Raw genomic sequence first — 20739 nt, forward strand, 5'->3', positions numbered from 1 at the left:
AAAAAGGACAGCTGCCAGTATTACTTTAAAAAGTCTTCCCCCTCTCACTGCTTCTACTCCCTCGTCAGGAAAAACAGACATAACTCAATAAGACCCTACTGACTACTTGGCAAAATCTGTAAAGCTCAGTAATTTACAGCATTTTATATTTTAAAAATAACACATTACTACAAAACTGAAAACTATAACCAAAGACAACATCGTGGCAATCACGCACACTGGAAGTGCACTACTGACTTTACGACCATCAGAACATGGTTTCATATTAAATCATAATAGTCATATAATACTTCACCTTTGCTACCATTTAACAAATTCACCAAATTTCACCTAGTTTAAGGCTGTCATCTCTAGAAAAAATACAGCCTGTCATTGTAAGGAATCAAATTTCACACTGTGAATTTATATCAAATGCTGTTTATGGAACAGTATATTTCATCTTCTATCCTTCAACATCTGGTTAAAGAAGACTGATTGCCTTTTTTTCTTCCCTTAAGGACAAGTAAGGCACATGTAAAGGAGAAAAGACAGTTCAAGAACTTTTAGTAAACTCAAATAATCCCTTCAGTCATTAGAATACTTCAGTAAATTAATAACATCACAGTGTACAAGGACACCCTCTAAGACAATAACATTTGATCTAATATTCCAGGCTACAACTTCATTTTAACATTAGACTATGCTTATAATATGATTTATATGGAGCTTAGAGTTTCATTTTTTTAGCGGAAATATTTTCTTACAGTTTGCTGAATGAATTACACTTTAATAGGAATGCTTGAAAAATATTTTGTTGTTTTCATTTTAGTTCTCAACTCACATCTAGGTAACTTATTGCACTTATAACAATGTCATTCTACTTTTAATATTATCAAACACCTACTGTATTTGAAACTAACTAGGTACAAGTCATTAAAACACAAGGTGTACTTTCTGGAAAATCTAAGAACACCTTTTCCTTTTAATAAACACAAATGAGGTGGTAACTTTTGTTTACATGCACTCATCTGGATTTTCTTCCCTCTACTGTAGGATACCATTGCTTGCCTAAAAAACATTTTATGTTCAAAGAAAGTTCGATGAAAATGTAGCAAAAAAATTACATTAAACCACTTCAATATAAGAATCTACAGTGACAGCAGAACAGTATCATAGCATTTAATGGTACATCTGCAATTCATTTCACTCCATCAGCCAAAAGATGCATTCATACTACAGCTATTACATTTGGAGAAGAGTTTAAATTACAGAAGTTGAGAGAGCTTCAAAGCAAATCTCAATCTAAGCACCTTGATCTTGACGACTCAGTTAAAAAAAAATTAAGACAGAGACCCTCTTCACGAACATGCAGATCAATCATACTTAAATCAAGTTATTTTTAATTTCCTTTCATAAAGCAATTAAATGTACCAACCTGGGGGTTGGAGCATTTTATTTCAAGGGATTCAAGGTCGACATGGAGGCAGACAACAAACGAGTGTCTGGATTCTGGCCCTGAAGGAAGCAGTTTCTGTGAAGTCACAGCTAAAGTAGAAGTACAGCCCATTGGTTCTACCAAATTAAGTGTCATTTGTTGTCCAAGAAGAGTATATATACTGAAATGATGCAGACTAATTGTCCATGGAAAAGCATCACCTAGTGATTAAAAAGAAGGGGAAATAGTTAAACAATTGCTTAGTAAAAAGTGGGATATTAATTTCACAAAATTAGCAAAAGCCTTATTCTAAACCACCTTAGAAGTCAGCAATTGCAATCAACAACCATTAAATTGATCCCAAACTGTGATAAATATAATTCAACCATCATTTCCATGCTATACTTCAAAATCTAAACAGAAGCAATGATTTTTTTACAACTTCTAAAAAATGAAATCCACTGGGAATTTTAACTCCAAACTATGAACAAACATATACAACATAGTCTTTAAGGAAATCTTCCTACTTTATATAGCTTTCCTCAAACTGAGGAATACTCAGAAAACACTCCCCACTTTTTTTAGCATATGGGTGCAATTCAGAGGCAGCTCCTTCTATTAATATACTTAAATCTATGTACAGGTTTTAATACTAAAAAAGTGAATTCTTTCCTTTAAAAGTCTACAGGTTGTATCTCAACACAGTGGTGTTGCATAGTGAAGCCTATTCCAATACTCATAGCACAGCTCTTTCCACCGCCTCACTTAAACTTCCTAGGACAGAATGGTGATGGATTTTCCAAAACCAAATTATTAAATTATTTTGGACATACACTTATCGCTTCATTTCCTAGATTTATGAGGAAGCCTAACCAGAGAAGTTCCTGGCATCCTACCAGGAATTATTATCAGGAATAGTCAGTGAGGGAATTGGCAATGCACAGCTGAACAGTAAAATGCCTACAGCTTCCATACAGTCAGTTTTCTTTGGGTTGTCAATAGATGAAAGATAAAAGTTTCCAAAGCAGGATCACAGAACTATTCAGGTAGTTCTTTAAAGGGCCAACAGGAACTCCTTTTGGTGAAGGAAAATTTTCAACAGCTCTACCAGCTAGAGGAGCACACAGATTATAGGACTTCAAACAGACTCCCTGTGGTAGGTTGACCCTGGCTGAGCATCAGGAACCCACTACAGCTGCTATCACCCCCCTTACTCAGCTGGACTAGCAGAGCAAATACAACAAAAGGCTGGAAGATAGGGAGAAATAATTCACCTGTTACTGTTCATGGGCAGAACAGACTCGGCTTGGGAAAGTCCACCTGGAGCCAGTTGGAACTGGCTTTGTTGGACATGAGGAAAGCTTCTGGAATGTTCTCAAAGACATCAGCCCTGCAGTCCACCCCACCACCAAAACCTTGCCATGTAAACCAAATACAATCTCACATATAATAGCCAGGTCCCAGAGAAAAAAAATTAGGCTCTGGGAGAAATACTGAACCAAAACTCTTAAGAATGCTCAAAAGAAGTGAGGAAAATAAGGCACTGAAAGATACATGGATAATTCTAATTTTACATGAAATAGATATGGGGTTTTGCTCTTCAGAGGTATAAGAACACAACAATATTTCAGGAGGGCTTTGGGGTTTCTTTTGTTTGGTTTTGTTTTCTTTAAAGAAAGTCTTCATCCCATTTGTCAGATTCCCTGCTGAGGAAGTTGGGCCCTTTTGTGACAACTTGAACAACATCCAGTCTGTGCCCAGCACGTGAATTTTCAATCCACCAAGAGAACTACCTGTCCCAAGATGAAGCAACATAAAAGCATCTGGATTCAGTGCTAGATTCACACACAGCAGGCTGGTGAGCATCCACAAACCTCAGCCATGCCTGAAACATCTTCACCTTTGCAGGAAGAACAGAGAAGGAGAAAGAGAAGGAGAAAGAGAAGGAGAAAGAGAAGGAGAAAAGTTCTCCTTTCATAGGAGAATTCAGAAAGTTATCTGGTATGAAGTTCTATTTTTCAAAATTTTGGATATAGATAAAAATAGTCCAAATTAACCTAATACCCCAGAAGCATGGGAGCCAGTCTTGAGAATCAGAGGAGAAAATGGTAGACACTTTCTGGCTGGGCCCCTTGGGGTCAGATGGGACAATAAAAAATCCAAATCAGCGTTTTTAAATAATATTTGAAACGCGTGTTTGCTGTCTGGTGGGACCTACAGGCAATAGCGTCCTGCAGAGAAATCACAACACTAAGAAATAGCACCAACTGTTAACTGTGATCATTTAAAGAAATTAGAAGGGTTTTGAAATTAAAAGAAAGCTTCATTCCAACATCTTTTTACCATATTATTTTAGTAAGACTCCTATTTTTTCTTCCACAGGTGGCTTCAGCAATACATTTACATGGTCAAAAGCATGTATCAGAAAACTCTTGTGTTTCATCCAAAGAATAAAGTGAAAACTTCAATAGTTTATTTTGAAGCTATTACATACTGAAGAATTCAGTTCAAAATGACTTGAAAATATTTTCAAAAGGTTTGCATATTAAAAGTTTTGAAGCAGTTAATTTGTGGGTTTTTTTTTTCCAGATTCAGTCAGCCAAGAAATACAAAAAAATGATTGCAATAGATGGAAAAAGTTCAAATGCAAAGTCAACTCCAATTACATGTTTCTAATTATAACATAGGAACTTTGTTTTTCTCTTTGACCACCACAGTAAATTAACATAAAAAATTAACCACAGAAATTAAAACAAATTAATATAAATTAACATATTTCATAGAAAAGAAAGATATAATATCTAAGGAAAAAAATCAGTAGTAGCTCTACTAGACTGCACACAATATCTAACTTAAAAGGAAAACAATCATAAAATTTTATCAGTTTACAGAAACCACAGTACGTTGAAAAAATACTGTAGTAAAGATACAATGAGTTTACAGCTATAAAATTCCCCCAATGTCATCAATTACCTCTTCTTCAGCTCCATATACAGTATGTGCCTGTTCTAAACACTTTACTAGACTGTTCACCTGATAAATCCTTGTACCTGTGTCTCCTTTGTTTAAAAAAAAAAAAAAAGTACCTTCATTCATTTGCAAATTTATTTTATGAAACTATTAAAAAAAATTCAAAGTGTCTAAGGATCAAAAGCAACATTGCTTATAGATTTTCCCATCATTTACAGAATGATTTCTTTAGAATCAGGTAGAAAAGTCAGTGCCATCTACATCTAACCTTCCCATCTATGTATACTATTATTTTGCCGCCTAATTGATGAAATTCTGAAATATTTTAAGTAAATTGGGAAAAATGGAATTGTCTTCAGGGGAACTACAGCCCACCCAACATCTATTATGGTAAGATTTTAAAATATACACAAGAAAGACCCCCTACTGTGATTGAAGATTCTGGTTAATTCCTGATCTACTACTATACTAAACACTTATTTTTAATTTCATAGAACAACAACACTGATTTGTATTTGAAAATTTATTAATTAAACTATTTCAACTGCTTTGATAACTTCTTAAATTTATAAATACCACTTTCAGGTATTTGGCAGTTGACCGACCCAACCATCAGACAATTTTTAAAGAACTGGCATTTATCATTTATCTGCTACTTGCAATAGTTTAGAAAGACTAACTTCCTACAGAATTTTTGAATTATTTTTCCAATATATAAATAAAAAAATGGTATGGAGAAGCCCTTTCTCTGGTACTTACGGATGCACGTTGCTGCTTTGCTACAGTTAAATCACTAATGCTCATAATAAGACTTCCCATATGCATGACACACAGTATTGATAAATGTACTTAACTACCAATAATTGTTATGTTTGCTCTCATTTTTATGAAATACTTATCTTTATTTTAAAAAACAGATTGCAATTGTGGTATTTGTACACAATGTTGTGTATATGATGCTGACAAACCTACAAAAGAGAATTTCTGTTTGTTCAAAATTAGTAATGGTAGGAACGAGATCATGAAAGCTTTATCATGCATGTGCTCTGGGATCCATTCCCAGGCTTACCAGTTGTATCCCTTGGAATCAGGTTGCTGTCTTTATTTCCCTTTCTGTACCCACGCTGTAGGGTCTTTACATGGATTTCTAAAGCCCTCATTCTGATGGGACATGCAATGTTTAAAAAAAAAGATACTGCAGTCACTACATGTTACTTCACTTGTACTTCCTCCAAGTCGTGCAACAGGAAAGTAGTTCTATGTCTGCATAACCCCAGCTTCTCAAATGTGAGAACTAAATTTTACAAGCCATTCCCATAACAAGTAAATTAAATACAGTAATTACTATTACAGATAGTGACATTGAGTATAAGCCCAAATAAACCAAAATAAGGTAGATTTAGATTAGATGTAAAGAAGAAATTATTCATTTTGAGAGCAGCAAGACACTGGAACAGGCTGCAAACAGAAGCTGTGGATGCCCCATCCCTGGAAGTGATCACAGCCAGGCTGGAAAGGGCTCTGAGCAACCTGGTCTAGTGAAAAGTGTCCCTGCCCTTGGCAGAGGGGTTGGAAATAGATGATCTTTAAGGTCACACACAAATCCCTCTATGAAACAGCACACTATTTTAATGTCAAATACTTATCTTAAATATAATAACTGAAAAATTATTTCTGTAAATTTAAAGGTAAACATTTTCAAAAATCTAATGCAAGATGATAACTTGTAAGAAGGCCAACATACTGCTGTTCTACTTTAAACACTTAACCACTGTTTTCAGGTGGAAGCCTATATGGCACTAATTTCCTATTTCTCTGCAAGTCACTTATTGACAGATTATTGAGTTTCAACATGTTACAAAATTCTGTGAAGATACATAATCTGTCTTACTTCGCAAACAAAAGCCATCTTTCAAATTTAAATATTTGGAATACAGTGATTCACTGACCGACAGTATATGGCTATCCACCTGACAATGTGAATATGATTAGCAGCAATATCAACAACAATTTTAAGATATTTTGAACACTTCTTTCTAAAAGTATTTTACTGTGTCTTACCTAAAGATCTGTATCTTACTGTATCTGACATAAACAAACATTTTTACAAAGATGAATTAATAAAATTTACTATGAACCCAAAGAACATTATATTAATAATTAATATTATTTTAAAAATCAGTAACTAAAATAATTCAAAATGTAAACGTCTAAAAACAGGAGGATTAAATAAATAATAAAAATTTTCATTACTACTCTAAAACAGTGCTTTACCTATGCAAAAGTTCCCTTAATGTCATCAACCTGTTTTCCTGTTATCAGAGTTTGGATTTTTGGAAGACCACTTAGCAGTCTTGAAGTTCTGACCATAACAGTATATGTTGTCCACCTATATTTATCACATTTTAGCCTATTGCTGTAGGTTGGACCTTGGAGATTATACAGCTGAATTATCAAATATTTGAAATTAGATGTGCACGGAAAGTCATAATGCGCTCTAAGCACTGCTCTAAACATTTCAGTTTTGCTCAAACTGAGTTTCTAACTATTTACTGTCTTCTTAGTAACTATTTTACATAAAGCTACAAATAGGATAGAGGTCCGCCTCTTCAGAAGGTGTCAAAACAGAGAAGACAAGGGGCAACAGGTACAAGTTGAACAGGGAGAGATTTAATATTGACATAAGGAAGTTTTTACAGTAAGAACAATCATTAACTGGAGCAGCCTCCTTAGAGATGTGCAGGCTTTCAGGAGCAAACAAGCAGGGTGTTGGAAAATGTCATCTTGGGTCCCTTTGCCATGCAGGTGTGGACCAGGGGATCACTCAAGGTCATTTCCAACCTGACCTTCCAGGCTCTGTGATTCTACTTTAACATCTTCAATAAATATTACCTCATAGATAGCTGTCTGAATAATTTGTACTCTTAAGATAATACTTAATGCAATTCAATACTTTATATTTTTTTTTCCCACAAAAGTTCGGAGGAATATTTCATTCTTTACACAGATAAAACCATTTATGGATTACTTAGTTATTTAGTATGACTGAGCTACATTATGTTCCTGAATAAAAGTATTTAAAATGTTTTCTTATGCATTCTTATAAACTAAAATTACCTCAGAGATGCAGCAAAACTCTGTAAACAAATGGAAAGACCTGATTGTGGGATGGTGTATAAGCTATTTTTACAGTATGTTGACATCCTGAGGTCAGTTAGTATCTGAGTAGGCTGAAATATTCCCAAAAGACAGTAGGAATATGTTCCCTTTTTGTCCTCTTTTAGTTTATCATGCAATAAGAAAAATATATCAGTGAGCACACAGCTTTCTTAAAAGTATCGACACATCCTTGTGGAAAAGCCCTTTACTTATATCTTCTTTGCAAAAGAAGGAATGACCCAAAAAACAGTAACCAGGAAAAGCATTGTTGACTAAATATAATTTCTGAGAGATGGTAACATGTCTGAAGAATGTTAGACTGCCCCTGAAGTCTTGTTCAAAGACAGAAGTAAATTAAGAGATTTTCACAATACAAGTCCATAAAAATTATTTACCTCTACAGGGGAAGAAACAAAGAAGGTGACTTTAAAGCTGTGAAAAAACTTTGAAATAATCTCTTTAAGAGGGAGTCTTAGCATGGGAGAAGGCAATGGCTCCACTAGTGAATCAAAAAATATCAAGATTGTGAGAAATTCTGTTTGGCATTATTCCCAGAGCAGAAAGCCACACACAAATAAATTCCTTACCATAGGCTTTATCCCAACCAGGGATTCTTTTCTCTCACTAGGCTCTTTCCTTCAAATCTGGGTCTGACAAAACTAAAATGACTTCTTACTTTCATAAATGGTTTAAATTACATCATCAGTTTAAAACAAACAAAAGACTTCCGTTAAATTTATCTTCTATCTGTCACTATGATTAGCAAATAAGATCATTCCTACTGAAAGTTATTAGAAAAAAGACATAGACCTTTCTCTCTTTCTTTCCACCTTTTTTTTCCTTTTCATTTGGCAGCATCTCTAATACGACTTTCAATGCTAAAAACTACAATTTTATTTCTGTTGCCATGAGTTAAGGTAAAATACAGAAAGGAGCAGAGTCCAATATAAGTGGCAGATCAAAGGGAGACAAAACACAATGTTGTAAATGCAAACAAATTTCAGATGGGAGGAGAAGGACTAGCTCTTGAATGTGATTTCGTCCTAATTTTTCATACCCTTTAAATTGTTTGTATTTCAGCAGTGAGTACGCAGAAAACAGAATAATTTTCTCAGAAAATGCTGTAACAAAAGCAGTGGAATAATTGCTGCATCTCCCTCTCTTAGAATAAATACACAAACCAGCAATTTTTTTTCTAAATAATATAGTTTGAGAAAACAACAATGAACTAACTGTACACCAATGCCCTGGTTTTGTCTGGAATAGACTTAATTTTCTTCATAGTAGTTGGGATGGTGCTGTTCAGATTTGTGCTTAAAACTGTGGATAATATGGTTATGTTCTAATTATTGCTGAACGGTGCTTAAAGTATTTCCTGTTTCTCACACTGCTCCACCAGCAAGTAAACTAGGGGTGCACAGGGAGCTGGGAAGGGAGACAGCCTGGTCATCTGACCACAAATAACCCATGAAACCCACCAAACAGAAAGGCTGGAACACCTGCCTACTGACAGGAAGTAGCAAATCAATTTGTTATTTTGCATTGCCTGCACCTGTAGCTTTTACTTTATCTTTTAAGCTGTCTTTATCTCAACCCCTAAGCTTTCCCACTTTTGACCTCTTGATTCTCTTCTCCATTCCACCAGGACGGAGGAGTGAGGGGCTGCATGCAGCCAGAGCTGCTGGCTGGAGTTAAACCACAAATACAGGCATTTCCATTCCATGGAATCCCAAACTTGGTTGGGAGCCTAGCTCTCATGGAAGTCATTACAATAAACGTGGAACCCAAGGCCTCCTAAGATGGCTCAGAATATTTGCGTGCCTATTTCCAGTACACAAATTTTCAATATCTATATATATATGGAACAAGATTTTTACATAAGTATTTCTTCAGAACACTGATGCAGGTCCATTTACTATTTATTCTGTTCATTTCTAAGGGCTCTATTAAAAAACCCCAAAACACAATAAAATATATTGAACATAAGCAACTTGCTAGGTCCTTTTTCAGCTTATCTCCTCCATTCATTTCGCAATCAGTTGCAGAATATTAAAAGCTGATTCTTTCCTCAGGCTGGTCTGAAATTCAAACCCCAATCAAATATTAGCTTTTCAAATAAGAACTACAGTAGAGTTTTCCTCAACCTTTACAATTTTTTTCGTCAAATCTCTACAAAGTGGTTGCTACAATTCCTAAGTCACAACACAGAACCCAACAGTTGCCTATCAGGATGGCCATAAAAGTCTCATTCTTCCATTCTTCTCTTTTCACTATACTAGTTTGCTATACTTTGGAATTTCTTTTCTCATTTTATATTGAATCACAGAATATCTCAAGTTGGGAGGGGTCCATAAGGATCACTGAGTGCAACTCCCTGCTCCTTGCAGGACTCCCTAAGACTAAATCTATGACTAAAATTGTATAGATACATCCAGAATTCTGACAGGCTTAGTGCCATGAAGACTTTCCTGTGCAGCTCGTTCCAGCGACCAACCACCCTCACAGTAAAGAATGTTTAACTGATGTTCTGTCTGAATGTTACAAGACCTTGGTGGGATGAGAAGTTTTTCCTAACCTGTCATCATTCTGTCATGGAATTTCCAATTTACCATCACTTCCTGTTGTGTCAAGATGATTGGCTACAAAATAACTTGAATAACAAAACCAATGAAGGTAAAAAATTATTTTCATTTCAAATACACAAAACATCACAGAACTAGCGTTTTGATGATGAGTTCCATGTTGATTTCCACGGGGCCAACCTTGTAAGTAGTCGTTCTAGACATCAATAATATATAACAATATTCTGCTAAAAAAGCTGTACAAAATCAGAAGTTTTCAATATAAAATGAAGATCACTTTCATGACAGTTAGAAATGGAAACTAAAGAGTAAGGTTTTTTGAGTTTATCACATTACCTTCTTCCAGGATGGGTCTCAGGACAACAAATGGGATTTCTTGCAAAGGTTCCATGTGTTTGTGTCCAGCACTCATAATTTTTATCTGGGGCAAGCAGACAACAAGTGTGCCAGGCATACTGGCCTGCCCATGGTACCAGTTTCGCACAGTCCCGGGAATGTCACCTGACACAATAGTACTTGGAGAAGGCAGGCTGTCATTCGGAAGGAATACACAACAAGACTGCACTTCAAGCTGAAAAAACAAAGTGAAGAAGGATTCTCAGAAACAGATTATTTCCCCCCTCACTGTGGAGTATTCATATTGGTACAAAACCTGAAGTTATTCATCCATCACAACTGACTGAAAATAGTCTTAACTTTTAGTTGAATTAAGAGAAAAGACAATGAAAAATGCTGGAAAATAATATATGCTCATAAATTATGATTATGAGAGGGGAGAAAGAAGAAGGATGCTTTTGCTGTGTAAATTCAACAGAAAGGTGATGCCATGTAAAGTGAACCCACATATATATATATATATATATACACACACACACACACATTTCAACAGCTTTTTACAAGTGCAATTGAGTCACAAAACATTCTGAATGAGAAAGCCCTCCACTTTTTGCCATTCATTAGAGTTGTTAGCAAGAGCTAAGTCTCTAGAACTAGCCAACATTTTACATGCTGTTACTTTCTACAAAGAACTGTTTCAGGGAAAATTTTGCCTTTACTTAATAAGCAACATAATGAGCATGTACAAAAAAGGTAATTATTAGAAAATCTAGGACAAGCACAAAATTTAAGAGAAAAACGGAGTTTTAAACAAATAGAAAGGTTTATACATAAACAAAGAGAAAGAGATAGTAATAAAGCTGACAAAGTTTATCCAGCTTTAACTCACTTTTCAATGCAAATCAGAAGCAACACTTATGGCTTCATATGAAATAACATTTTTTGTTCTTTATTTTCAATGCTGTTACCCTGGAACATGTTCAACCATTTTGCCATCTTCTTAGGAGCTTCTGGAGAAGCCAAGCAAGCCTAAACCAAGAACTTAACTCATCACAACTTGTTAACTCAGAGGTGATGTAAGCTGTGGACTGTTAGTCTTCCCTGGCTCTCACAAATACCATTCTGGCACCTGGATATCAAAAGGCTCCAACAGCCTGCACACTTGAATGCTTTGTTAAGCAAATACAAGCCATGATTCAGTTTATTTCTTCACATTGCTTGCAAAAGCCTAGCATACAAATTGTTGGACAAGATATTATTTGTAACTGTGATAAAAACATTTGTTTGCTGCAAACTTACGTAACACTCTTTTGATTTGACAACGCACAAGACAGCACAGCTTAAAAGCAATAACCAGGGGAAAGTATTTGTACTTCATACTCTGCCCTGAAGGGTATTTGGCCTTTAAGACCACAACAGTGATATGTAATAGAGCTGGAATTCCACAGCACTGTAAGTACCTTGCCAGCCTAGTGAGTACACAGATATTCATCTTTATTTCAGCATTTTTGTACCCTTTTGCTTAGACAAACTGACAAGAATTCACTGCAGAAAAATATAAGTAGAATTTTGCAAAAATAAATACATTGGTTCATGAAGTCCGTGTTTGTTTCTGGATTTAGAACTGTTTGAGTTGTAAAATGAAGCTAATTACATCTTTGATAAGTAGTTTATTGATCCAAGGTTGCAGAGTGTATTTTATTTATACTGAATGAAAAGCTAGGGTGTATTGTTACAGATGTAACAGATTGGGATTTTTTTTCAATTGCAAATTAGTCTTTGTGTCAATTTGCAAAGATTTTTACAGTGACGCGTTAGAACATTTTTCTGGTCTATTAGTGATAGGTTGCAGGTCAAGCCATTGTGGGATAATGATAAATAGATGACAAAAGAACTTATGATCAATATAACTATTGTTTTATCTGTGCATTTGCTGACTAAACAGTTTATAAAAAATCACCCATTCTTCATACACACACACATATATATATATATACACATCTATGACAATTAACATCAAATGCTGCCTGGATATACAACACATGTGGTAATAATAATCCAAAAATTCCACCAACTTGAGGAAAATACTATACTTCATCACATTACCAGCAGCAGGATCTATAGGACATGTTTTACAAAGCATTCTCAAGAAGAGATCTCAATACTTTAGTAGAGTTTTTGCACTTCATTTTACAGTTCCGTACAGCTTTGTACTGAAAAAAAGTTCTTCCAGTCACATTTGGTTTATTTTACTTTGCTGTATCAAGAATACTGAAGTCGAATCACAACAGTTCCACCCTTTTAAATTCCTGATGGAAATTCCTTTTTTACACAAGCTCTTTGTTGTTAATTTTCAAACAACTGAATGAGAGTTGGACCACGAATTTTGGTGGGCTTTAAATGGTAGCATCAGGCCTCCATATGTGTAATGGATACACTCAGCTCCCTTAACCAGACCAGCAGTAGCTCAGTACAAGCTCCAAATCAGGTAAAGGCTTGAGCTGTAGCCAGGTCAAGAACTCCAGGAAACCCACAAAGAGCAGACTGGCCCAATGAGCATCATGTCTGATCACGTGAATAACACCTGAATGTGTTTTTTCCAAGACTCAGGTACCAAGGAACAAAGAAAGCTGTGGGTACAAGGAGTCTCTTGCACACCCTTCCCATTGCATGCAATTTGACTATAAGCCAATGTCAGCCTAAGTGAACTGCCCTTGGGCTCTCCCTGCCAGGCAGGATGGCTGCCCAGCAGTGATCTCCCCTAGGGCTGGGACACCTTTCAAGGTTGTTCCGAGAGGCGGAGAGGCCTTTCTACTAAGAACAGGTCTCTCTCTGGATGAGTTCAATTCAAGCTTTCCCTAAATTGTGACTGGAATGCATACCAGTGATTCTCCCCTTGAGCTGGGATGCCTTTGAGTGTTTAGGATTCCTTATCTGAGGCTGAGTGCTCCTTCTGTAACCCAAGGCAGAAAGATCCCTTAATTGCAATAGATCCTCAGTAAGCTGCTGATAGCACTCTAAATTAATACTAATGAAATCCACATAGGTAACTTCTTTAGACAGACTATTGTCAAAGTCTGAGACTAAGATTGGACCTAAGCTCCATCGGGAGTTTAAAGCAAGGGGATCTACTCTGAACCTCACGACTCAATGGAAGGACTTCCTTACTCTTTGTATTTCTTCTCTTAGATACAAACTGTTGTCCAGATCAGATCCAGCTGCACCTAAGCCACATCAAAGATTTGGCAAGCAAGGAGGTCCGGTCTGAATTTCTCAACTCAGCATTTGGGTTACCTTACCCTTTTCCATCTTTGGCCTCCATGTAAATATCACCAGATTTATTCCAATTCTGTTTTCCCTTGTATGTTTCAACCATGCAGTAAATGATAGAGTGAACCCTGCTATTGAACTTCACCAAGCTGCACCTTTATGAATTCATATTAAAATCACCTTTGCTAATGCCTTTGATGATGATTATTTAAGTCACTCTAAATCACTCATTTCATGACAAATTGGTGCAGTCAGCAGGATCCTAAATCTGGATTCACTAAAACTTGACAATATGTAATACTACAGAATTGCTTACATATATGGTTGACTTAGCTATGTTTCATTTAAAAGTTCTATATGATTAACAAATTTTGCAAAACATTACTGCAGGATTTCAATGGCCAACACAATGAATGTATGGCTAAAGTCCACATTTTAAAGGAATGTAAAAATTATGTAATGATTATAATCACACAAGAAATTCCCAACTTGAATGCAGAAGAGTCCAAGAAGCAAAACTGAGTTGCACCTGTTGAACCTCTTGGAGACATATTCACAACTATCAACTTCAATGGAATTTGTGTACATTTAACTCACAGAATCCGGAAATTTGCCTACTCACAAGTTCCAGTGAAGGAATGGAAGAGTGCACCTAAAATGATGGAATTATATGCTGGATAAAAGCAAGAATGTGTGCTACAGATCGCTTCACCAATCGGAAAGTGTTTCGAAATATATGTAATCCAAATTCTTAAAATTAAACTACATCAATAGCATATATTAAAGCTATCATATAAATCTTTTTACACTTTTTAAATAACTGTTAAACTGTGTGCCTAAAATTGTGAATTTAATGTAAGATGTGACTGATTTATGTAACTGAATATAAATCTGCAGCAGTAAATCTTGCATTAATGTAAGGATCTGACAATCCAAGGGAAAGAAAATGAAGTAATCTGCCAGTAAGAAGTCCTCAAGCTGGGGGTCAGATCCTGTTCATGGAAACCATCTGGTTGGGACCCTCCAAGCCACACCAAACACAAATGATCTTTTAAAAAAATATCCTATTCATTAATGCTTCGCAGCTGCACCGAGTGTTACTTCATTTTTCCATGGCAACATCCTTTCTGTTTCAAGGATCTGATTTCAGTTTTGGTAGCAACATGTTCGTTTGCCAATACTGAACACATTCATGTGTTAAAGAGAACGAATTATTACATTCTTGAAACAGGATCACCCCCTATTTTCATTTCTATTATGTCAAGGCCCATACATGCTAAATAATGTATACTAATGATAAACCAATGAAGCAAAAAGTATTTTCCCTTCTAATTCTAAAACATTAAGTAAAGCATAACTCTATGCTCTAAGCTTTTACAAACATATAAGCCTCAAAATGTCCAATGACTCTTGTATAAAAAGAAAAGTATTAAGTTACTGAAGTACTTTTAACTCTTATTTTATAAAAAGGAATGTTGTTCACTAGAGAGAAGAGTGAAATAATTACTGCCAAAAAATTAGGTCCTCCTAACTGAGGAAGGTTGTTTGGAGGGAAGAAACCAAAGCAAGTGACTCCTCAAAAGTCAATGAAGAGGGACATACTGTTCAAGTCTTTACAGCCTTCCATGATAGTGATAATACTAGAAGATTCCCTTTCATAACCCACATTTTACAGGTACATAAATTAATTAGAAGCACTGAAGATTTTCTACAAGGTGACACTTGCATAAGGGTGTCTCTCCAGGGGAGTTGCCTCTCTCTGAATTAGTCATCAACCCTCATATGCTCTCAGCAGAAAGGTAACGTGTTTTTCTGGGTACAGAATATCATCTTGCAATGACCTCCAAGCTGCAAAGAACCACTGCTTACAGATCTCATGGGTGGGTGCTAGTGCACTCAGTATTTTAAGACTGTAGCCCAGCCTCCAACATCCAAATTCATTCTACCATTCAGACCATCTGCAGTTGAGCCAGACATGCAGTGTTTGTTACAACTTTAAAAGGCAGAATAGAAATTCTTGTTTTGAAGGTAGACAAAAGTAAGAATGTTTCAAATGGAAAGCAGAACATAAGTAAAAGAACTAAGAGGGCAGGTTACCTGTACATAAAAATGACCGTAATATGGATCAGATATATTTTCTTTGATCACTTAGAACACAGTGCCATTGTTCTTCATAGTATTCCTGTTCTTTCCTAAGAAAGCTTTTAAACTTTTTAAAAGGGTTTTATTTAGTTACCAAAACCACAAAATTTTTGTTGGTTTGTGGTAAGTAACCAACTTAAGAAATAATCCTATCTCATAATTGCCAAATAACTTCTGAGAGCTGTAACTGCTAAATTACAAGTCACAGAATCTCTTCCTGACCCCTGGATAACAACACAATTCAAAGAACAGGAACTCTTATCAAATCTGTCTTTCCCTTTCTTAACTTTCAATGTTTCACTTGGTCAATTTTTACAAGTTATACGTGTTAAAGAAAATAATATTTTCAGTAGTTTTAGGAAAAGGATTTTTTTTTTTTTTTTTCAAATAAATTCAGGGATATTTAAAGGCATGTGGCATACCTAAGTTTTATATGTAACAATTACATTCTTATGTAGTTGGCACTTGTTGCAACATTACTCGTTAAATAATTTACTTTTAATACAGATCCTTCATTGTTCTCAATAGAATTCAGCATTAACAGCCAATTAAAAATTACTGTGTTTATCCTGCTTCACAATTTTAGCAACTATTAGTATGAAGGACATGTGAAAAATGAGTATTACCCTCCTACACAGTGTAACTGCCAAAAAGACTTCAAGGCTGCATATAAAATCCTACAACAACTAAATAATAAACCAACCTTTTATAATTAAATACGAAAGTCTTTTCACTTAAATAGTAATAGGTTACCACAACTCCAATGCGTAAAACCTTCATGTAATATTCTATCACAAGCAAGCCAGGGCTAGGGCTAAGCAAGTGCCAGCTTTGGATCCAAAATAAACTTTCCAGTTACTTTGGTTCCAAATACATTTACTTACTCTAACTTCCACTAAAAGAGTAATCCTTTGATGATTTTAAGTTATGAAGTTCAGTTTTATCTGATGACAACTACAGACTTTTCTGTTCTACAATCATGTAAATAGAAGATCCAGGAACATGAAAATTAGCTTTAGAAAAAAAAGACACAGAATCTAAATGCTCCCGCATTTAACCAGACAAGTTATTCTAGAAATTTCTCTTTTTCATGCCAAATTATAATACAGAAAATCTGTACGAACTTATCATTTAAATATAGTTATATATATTTAATATTATCACATTACGTGTAATAAAATAAATATAATGTACTGGAATTGCAATACAGAATCATGATACTCATTTTCTTACCCTCTATATATTGTCTTGCACAGATTTCCCATTTGGGCTGCTATTGAAAGAAACAAGCTACATATATGGCATTTGTGTCTTGAAAACCATATTTAAATAAATTAGACACAGGGACTACTAATAGTTATAAAAAGAACAGCAAACACATCTATAAATCTTTCATATTTCACAAGGAATAACTATTGCACATTTGTGTGGAAGCACATTCTCGAACTTTCCTGCAGTGCTTCCTTGGAGTCTGTTAAAATGTTTCTCTGATAAGATGTAATAAACTTCTGGGAAGGTATCTGGCAAATATCTTACAAAGTACAGTTAAGCATAAGGATGAAACAAAGTTTGTAAACTACTGTATGAACTCATTTGAGTGTTTAATTTCAACATAGATAAAAAAACTAAAAATATAATTTCATAGTCATAATGATGAAAATAGAAAGCATGAGTACTAAAAAAAAAAAAAAAAAAAAAAAACCAAAAAAAACCCCCAAAAAACCAAAAAAACACCACCAAAAAACCAAACAAACCAAACAAACCAAAATAACAACAACAAAAAACCCTGTAAAAAGTAAATTAATCTAGAACATCAAGCACCAGAAAAAGTACCCAATACAAAAAAATTCTCTGCCAGTATGAGCCTTATTCTGGTATGTTAGGTCAGAGCAGCAAGGTATTTAGGAATTACTCTTTGAGACAACCCCTGCCTATCACTGTCACCAGTTTTCATCTCCACAGAAAGAAAAACTACCTTTTTTACCTATCTAGTAACACACAAACTTCATGGCTGGTATTTACTCATTCCTCAAAACAAATTCAATTTGCTGGTTGCTCACAAAAAGCACGCCATGAAAAACATACGAGCAGAGTATTGTAGCCCTGATTCAGCTTTCCCCCTCTATAAAGGACCCAGCTCTTCTTCGTTGTCATTATTATATTATTACTTTTATTATGACTCCAACTGTAAGCCACATTTATACAGGGAGTCTCACTGTGCTAAGTACCACCCAGACACATAACAAAAATACACTGCTTCCTTCAAACATATTACAAATTCTCTCTCTTATCTAGACATTTTAATCTACAGTGGAGAGAACACAGAGAAAGGAAAACAAGCAAAATACTCATGAAACAATAATGAAAGAGAAGGCTGAAAACTAAAATAGATTTAATGGAAAGCATCTCCTCAACTTCATTATGTTCCGCAATCAGGTGACAAGTCTCAAGTTCTTGCTCAGGCAAAACCTGAACTTTTAAACTTTCTAAAACTGCGAATTTTAAGTACTTTTTCCATGAAAGAGGAGTGACACATGAAAGAGGAGTGACACATGAAAAAGGAGCGACACAGACGTATTCTGGGATGAGCCTGTATATTATTAAATATATTTCTTGATAGGAAGAAGGAACAAGCGTTCAACAATTACTTTCTGTAACAATGACCAAAAAAAAAAAAAACTAGCCAAAAGCTGTAATTAATTTTTTTGGCAGTTTTTTGGGTTTTTTTAGTTTAAAAAAATGCTGCTGTATCCTGGTGTACCATAAAATACTGATCTCATAGAAAGAATGTATGGTTCAAGAGGCACAGGTTATAGTAATTCTAAATAAGAATAATTTTGCAATAAGCACTTGAGAAGTACTTGGAACAACATAGTCCTAATTCTAGCACTTCTAAGCCATCTAATATTTGTTCCTGCAATCTCAACATTGGACTCCTAACGTGGCACCTATATTGCTACACGAAAAATCTGCTTTTACTGATCAGCAGCTACAATCTAGAGCAGCATAAACCAACATGCTTTAATCCCAGCAGCCATCTACTTGACTTTCATGAACAAGTGAGTAAGCTGCTGAGCCTTCACTGTGTAACAGCAGCAATTGTGTCATACACCTCAGGAAAGTATTTATCATACATTCTTTCCACAAATAGCTTTAGAAAAGAAAGCATTCTGCAAATCTAACTGCAGCATTTATAATACAGAAAAGTGAGACAAGCAATTTTAATTAATATAATTTTTGAGGGCTCTTTCCCTTTAAATACAAAACAGTACTATGAAACCTAATATTTTAAAACCAAAGTATTTTTTGCTTAATTTACCCAAAACCTTACTTCATTTTTTTATTCTCTCAGACTTTGAAACTACTGAAATAAGACAATAAAACTTGGGAGCTCCTTTAAAATGCCTCTAATAAAAAGCACTAGGATGCATAAAAAGTATAATAAAGTGTGGAAACACATAGGGGTTTTTTCACTTCCTTTTCATCTTACCTGAAGTGTAAGGCACTTAACTGCATTCCACACTATTCCAATAAATTCTTTCATTCTTTCCTCAGGACTTCTGCAGCTTTCAGATGAGTTCAGCACGGTTTTCACAGGGAGTGACAAAGGACGAGATTCTAACGCAAACAAGAAAAGTCAGTTACAAAAAGAATATCTAAGTAAATAATATACTTACTGATAGCAAAGAAAAATAATTACTTACTTTACATTCTGAGTCTTTTTCTCACTGTGTATATCTCACTATGCACATGGTAATAATGCATCTGTATTAGTTTTAAATTTGTCAATACAACTGCACCAGTTAATTCTTGTGAGAAATACAACACAATAAAATTAAATGTTCCAACTTTTTCAACATGAAGTGTTAAGAAAATATTATGAAGAATGTTTGATTTAAACAAATTAAGAGTTTTCAAAGTGTGATAACCTATTTGACGATGCAATTAAGATCCAAGAGGTTTTCATATACATTATTGTCATTGTTATCTACAGGTTTCACCTTTATAAAACTGTAAGAAATGACAGACCACACTAAATAACAGCATTTAATTTGTTTTCTTTGAAAAATTCCCTTAAAAAATTTGAGTATGCTTCCAAAAAGGCATAAAATTTAAACTATTTTCTTATTTTTAAGGCAATAAAGTATGAAATATTTCAGCAAAATTCAATGCTTTCTAATAAAAAGAGACATTTCCTTAAACTGTTAGTTATTTAATAACATGAAAAGATTTTAGAAATGTTAAATTAAATATAAGCACACTACAACTTCAGAAGAGGACGGTGAGTGGCGCATAGTTCCTTCTGACATGTTACAGAACATCCTCCTTATATTTTGGGATACCCACAGAACTACTGTTAGCTTATTTAAAATTTCTAGTTTCAGTCTACATGTTGTTGAGATGACAAAACTGCAGGAATAAATTATGAAGACTCATGGCTTAAATTTAAGCTAAATTGAAATCAATGTGTGACAATTCATGTTCACCAATTTTACAGCTAGGAGAAATCTGTGGCATGGAAATTCCTGAAAAATTCTTAAGACAAAATTATGCTATCAATTGAATGAAAGAAAGCAAAACTATATGGTCCTTGATATGCATCACCGCTTCTTCAGTAATGCAATGAAACATGCAAAGATTTAAAGATTTAAAACTGAAACACCTAAGTGGCCACTCTCTGCCAAGAGAAAGCAAAGTTAATGTCACTTGATGAATTAATTTGTGACATTTTCCCCATCAAGGCTAGAGCTCAATAACATCAGAAAAAATTCCTCAACAGAGTATTTTTAATAATCTTATAAGAAAAATGTTCACTTTGTTAAACTGATGGAGAATCCAAAGGTTCAGAAAGAGAGGTGGTCAAAA

The 20739-nt window shown here is 34.8% G+C and overlaps 1 protein-coding gene across 8 annotated transcripts in view; it reads right to left on the reverse strand.

Annotated features, from left to right (window-relative positions):
* The window catches only part of VPS13B (vacuolar protein sorting 13 homolog B), a 428881-nt gene that overhangs the window by 196227 nt on the left and 211915 nt on the right, over positions 1-20739 (reverse strand). For all 8 annotated transcript variants that reach the window (XM_040076409.1, XM_040076406.1, XM_040076434.1 and 5 more), the window contains 3 exons: positions 19364-19491; positions 10462-10696; positions 1415-1635 (listed from right to left, as the gene is read on the reverse strand). In XM_040076409.1, coding sequence (XP_039932343.1) covers positions 1415-1635; positions 10462-10696; positions 19364-19491 — 584 coding nt within the window. The remainder of the gene's footprint in view (positions 1-1414; positions 1636-10461; positions 10697-19363; positions 19492-20739) is intronic.

This window comes from Hirundo rustica, chromosome 1 (genome assembly GCF_015227805.2).
Source record: "Hirundo rustica isolate bHirRus1 chromosome 1, bHirRus1.pri.v3, whole genome shotgun sequence".
Lineage (NCBI taxonomy): Eukaryota > Metazoa > Chordata > Aves > Passeriformes > Hirundinidae > Hirundo > Hirundo rustica.